General features: G+C 54.9%; 2 protein-coding genes across 2 annotated transcripts in view; both read right to left on the reverse strand.

Annotated features, from left to right (window-relative positions):
* Nucleotides 1-17: 17 nt before the first annotated feature.
* Nucleotides 18-2,717, reverse strand: EMH_0006090 (uncharacterized protein; the record flags this gene model as incomplete). The annotated part of the gene is made up of 3 exons (XM_013497432.1): nucleotides 18-73; nucleotides 129-1,613; nucleotides 1,748-2,717. The coding sequence occupies 3 exons, from the start codon at nucleotides 2,715-2,717 to the stop codon at nucleotides 18-20; spliced, it is 2,511 nt and encodes an 836-aa protein (XP_013352886.1).
* Nucleotides 2,718-3,358: 641 nt separating this feature from the next.
* The window catches only part of EMH_0006100 (uncharacterized protein), a gene marked incomplete at both ends in the record, with an annotated part of 6,221 nt that continues 5,340 nt past the window's right edge, over nucleotides 3,359-4,239 (reverse strand). Inside the window, 2 exons of the mRNA XM_013497433.1 lie at nucleotides 3,359-3,512; nucleotides 3,618-3,691. Of these exons, the coding sequence (XP_013352887.1) occupies nucleotides 3,359-3,512; nucleotides 3,618-3,691 (228 nt within the window). The remainder of the gene's footprint in view (nucleotides 3,513-3,617; nucleotides 3,692-4,239) is intronic.

The following is a 4,239-nucleotide window of genomic DNA, read 5'->3' on the forward strand; positions in this document are numbered from 1 at the left end:
ATTCATACAAATCTCACTCACTTCACAACGAGCACGGCATTGCTGCCGTGATTGTAGGGAGTATTCACTAGATCTGTGTTGCCTCAACACCGTTAGGATCTGCTCCGGTACTTGGGCTGCCTCCGGACCCGTTATCCACGCATCGAATTCGGTAAAGGATAGCTGTGCCCTGGGCCAGGGCGATTCGTCGTCTTCCGTCTGCGTTGTGTCTGCGGACTCCTCAGGCCCATTGAGCGTTTGAGCCTGTCGATTGGGAAGAGACTTCGCGTATTCCACCAGTGCATACAGTAGAGGCCCTTGCCGCTCGGTTGGTACGCGCACAACCCGCTCTGGTTCCGTAGCTGGTAGTGCGACGACGAGATGCAGGCCTTCAAGCGCCCCCTTCAAGTTCGCAGTATCCTCCCTTGCCTTCTGAAGTATATCCTTGATTCGCACCCTTTCTCCTGCTCTGTGTCTCGACTTGTATCGTTTAGGCGGAGGGCGTAGAAGCGCCTTAGCCTCTTCTACCGACATCTTGGCTACTTGTGCCGCCAACTCCTCATAGGCGCGGTCCGCTGCGGTTTTTATCTGTTCCTTGGGGGTCGTGTTATCTTGCGTCGACGTTGCTCCTCCCCTCCGCAAAACCGGCAAGTCACACCATCGTCCATTGACATACGTTCTAATCTTGTCTGACTGGAAATACCACGCGACCTTGTGGTTCACTAACCAATCTATCCCCAATATGATAGGGAACGGTATGGGCCCTACCAGGAAGTTCCCTGTGAAACACTCCCCTCCACATAGCATAGTCAATCTCGGTACTTCCTTATCGATATGTATGATCGCACCGTTCGCTACAGTGAAGGAGAATGCCTCTCGCAAGGTTTGCATCTTCAGTCCCAGTTGCTCCACCACTGCAGGACGGATGAAGCTCCGTGAGGCTCCCGTATCGAGCAGCCCTTCGTATCCTCGTCCGGTAATTTCAAGCTTTAGCACCGCCGTTTCGCCCACTCCGCATAGAGGTCCCAGGTATTCCTGCGTACATTTATCTGCGTCCCCTTCCTGCCACCACATCCACCAAGGCAATACCTGCTCCCCTTCCGCGCATCCCCCGTTACCTGGGTTGGTCGTCTCTTTCTCCGCTGGCCCTTCCGTGGGTACCGTTCCGTTATCGTGTTTGGTTCCGCTTTCAGCCGTCCTTTCGCTTTCTCCTTCACGCGTATCCGTATCCGTTCCGCTAGTCTTCACCCTTCCGCTTCCGTTCACTTCACATCCGTTGTCCGTTCCCGTGCTGTCTCCCACTAACATCGCGTGCCTCCGTGGGTTTGCCTCGGTTCTTCCGTCCGTTAGCCTTACTGGCCTCCACGGGTGCACTTGGTTCCGCTCTCGTCCCTTCCCGCTGTTCTCGCCTTCCATCCTCGCCCCGGTCTCGTCCTTTCTCCAGCTGGGGGAGACGTTGGTAGCTCCAGGCTCGCTCGCATCCTGGTCCTTTGGGTCACCTATCGGTTGCTTTGGCCTAGTGCGCACGTCTCCCTGTACGCCTAGGCCTTTTCGTTTAATCGTTTGATTCCCGCTCCCACTTCCGCACGTGGGGTAGTCGCGTTCCACCCGTCTATTCGTCCAGATTGTGTCCGCTGAGGCGTGGCGCATTCTCGTGCATAGTGTTCCTTCCCTCCGCATTTAGTGCATATTTCCCCTCTCCGTCTCTGTACTCCGTTGCGTAAGGGACAGTCCCTGCCGAAATGCCCCTTTCCCGTGCACTCGTAACAGCGGCTAACCCCTCCTTTGTCGGGAGGGCCACCCTTTCCTATCGCTGGTGCGGTCCTCCCAAACGAGATCAGGTCTGCTCCTGGTCGTCGCTTCCCACGTGCCGTGAACTCCTTCACACCTCTGTTCCTCCTTGCGCGCCACGCCTCTAGCGGCATAGCCCAGTTGCGTAAAGCCGTTGCGGCCTCCTGCCAGTCGTGAAACGTCTTGGTCCCATCGCAAGAGATCAACTCCCCTATATCAGATGGTAGCAGAGTAAAAAACAACGTTACCAGTTCCTCTCCAGGTACGCGTTCTCCTTGAGCCACCACCTTCGTGAATCGGTTGATATACTCGCTGTAATCCCCAGTCCATTGATTTTCGGCTAGCAGATCAATCATCTTCTCACGTGACAGCGAGCAGAATCTCTCACACAGCCTATCCCGTACTTCCTTCCAATCCGTCATATACACTCCCGGCTGTTTCAGGAACGCCAAGAACGTCATAGCTTTGCCTGTCAGATATTTCCCTAATAGACCTCCCCATTCTTCCATGGGCACCTCCGATTCCCTAAATTCCTGCTCGACCACTCCCAAAAATGACCTCATATTGGTTCCTTCCTCGGATGATGCGATTCCTTTCCGCCTGATGTGATCCCTCGGAGTGCTACCTCGACCTTCAGGATGCGCTTTTCCTCCCTTGTTAGTCTGGCGGTGCAGTTCCAATAATTCTTCGGCCCTATTGTTCGCCTGCTGATGCATTAACACCAACGCTTCGTTTCTAACTCGATTATCTTCTTTCATCTCTTTGATCAACTCCAACATCGGCTTTTCCCAATCAGTAATTGCCCTTTCCTCGGCCTTCCCCTGGTTCACCGTCTGGGTTGCACTTTTTCTTCTTTTCGTTTGCTCGGTATCCCGCCTGGGTCTGGTCTTCCGTGCCTCGGGTAGAGTTCCCACACTCTCCACAGATGGGGTTTCTACGTCCGACATTTTTTCGCTAGACGGCTTCGGAAGTCCTGGTGTCTCCTTTGTGGGGTTGCGCACGCGTGTCCCCTCGCTCCTTGGGTGCGAGTGCCCTTGTGCGTCAATGAAATTATTGTTTTTTCTGGTAGGGGATAGGCCTTCCGCCGCGAATTTGGGTGGAAGATAGCCTTTCCACTCTCCCGGAACGGCCCCCAAATGTAATACACTGACGGGCCTTTGCACCGCTTGCGCAACCTGCCTACGTCACGTCAGAGCCTATTACGGATGGGATCTACGTTACTAAAGGTAGGAAGTAGCAGTAACGACGATTTCGTGGACAAATATTAGGGGAAAAATGGAATTTTCCGAGTTCAAAACCTCTGACCGAGCCCCCGCCCCCTCGCGGGGCAAACGGTCGTTAGATCCCAGAACAGCAAGAGGATGCCGGCGTAGGGGCCGCGGCACTGTCACCGGCCGCATACTATGACGGCTCCGACTCTATGAGAAGTCGACTCACCTCCAATACCATTTTTCGCTCTACAATTCGGTTAATTTAATTCTAATTCTTTTTACAATTTTATAGACTCCTTTTCGTTTTTGTCCACGAGACATCTAAGGCTGCACATTGTAGTGCCAGTGCACTACACCTGAGCTAACTCTGCGCTAACTCATGTTACATCTGGCCCCCCATCAGCAAAAAGCGCACGTCCTCGTGCGCAGATGGTCATGTTGAACGTGATGGATTGCTGCTGTTGCTGCTGCTGCTGCCGCTGCTGCTGCCGCTGCTGCTGCCGCTGCTGTTCTCCACCCCGGTGCCCGTTCCTGCGATGAAACAAGGGAAAACTGGTGAAAAGGGGTCTAATATGTAAAGATGTCAAAGCAGAGAGAAAGTTGAGGGGAATCAGCATTTCAGTCGCCGCATCTGACTCAAACGGCGAGTCATGATGCGGCGGCCGCCTCGCTGCGGCGATGGTGCCTTGGCACCGCCTGAATAAGCTGGCCTGCAACAGAAACGGCAAATAGAGGCACAGGAAAAGTGAAAAGAGAGGAAAGGCCGGACGAAAGCAGCGAAACTGCTGCGATGCGGGCCCGACCAGGGCCACAGCTGGTGGCTAGCTGAAGTGGCACCTGACGCCGCTCCCGGCGCTGCCGCTGGGCTAAAAAATGAGAAAAAGGCTGCTTTCAGGTGTCTGGATGCTTGATTGCAAGTCATCCAGCACCAATGCAGTTGCGACCGCCCCGTCCCGCTGCCGCGGGTCGCCGCCGACTGGGCGCCCGAGAAAGCCCCAGCAAAGCCCCAAAGGTGGTGCCCAGCCCCACTGGGCAAGGTACTGCTGGTCGGCAGCGCCCTCCCGCGACCTAGCGCGTCGTGTGTAAGGGAGAAGATCCAGGTAAGGAGGCAACGTAAATAGCCTCCGGGGGCATCGAGGGAGAAAAATAGGATAAATTGCAGGGATCCGCCTAGGGATCCACTAACAGTGAGCCACCTAACACCCACTCCCGCATCCTGCCTGCATGCACACACTAGGTGTAGTCGATGCGAGGTCCA

The sequence above is a fragment of the Eimeria mitis genome, genomic scaffold, assembly GCF_000499745.2.
Source record: "Eimeria mitis Houghton genomic scaffold, Emh_scaff267, whole genome shotgun sequence".
In the NCBI taxonomy this organism is placed as follows: Eukaryota; Apicomplexa; class Conoidasida; order Eucoccidiorida; family Eimeriidae; genus Eimeria; species Eimeria mitis.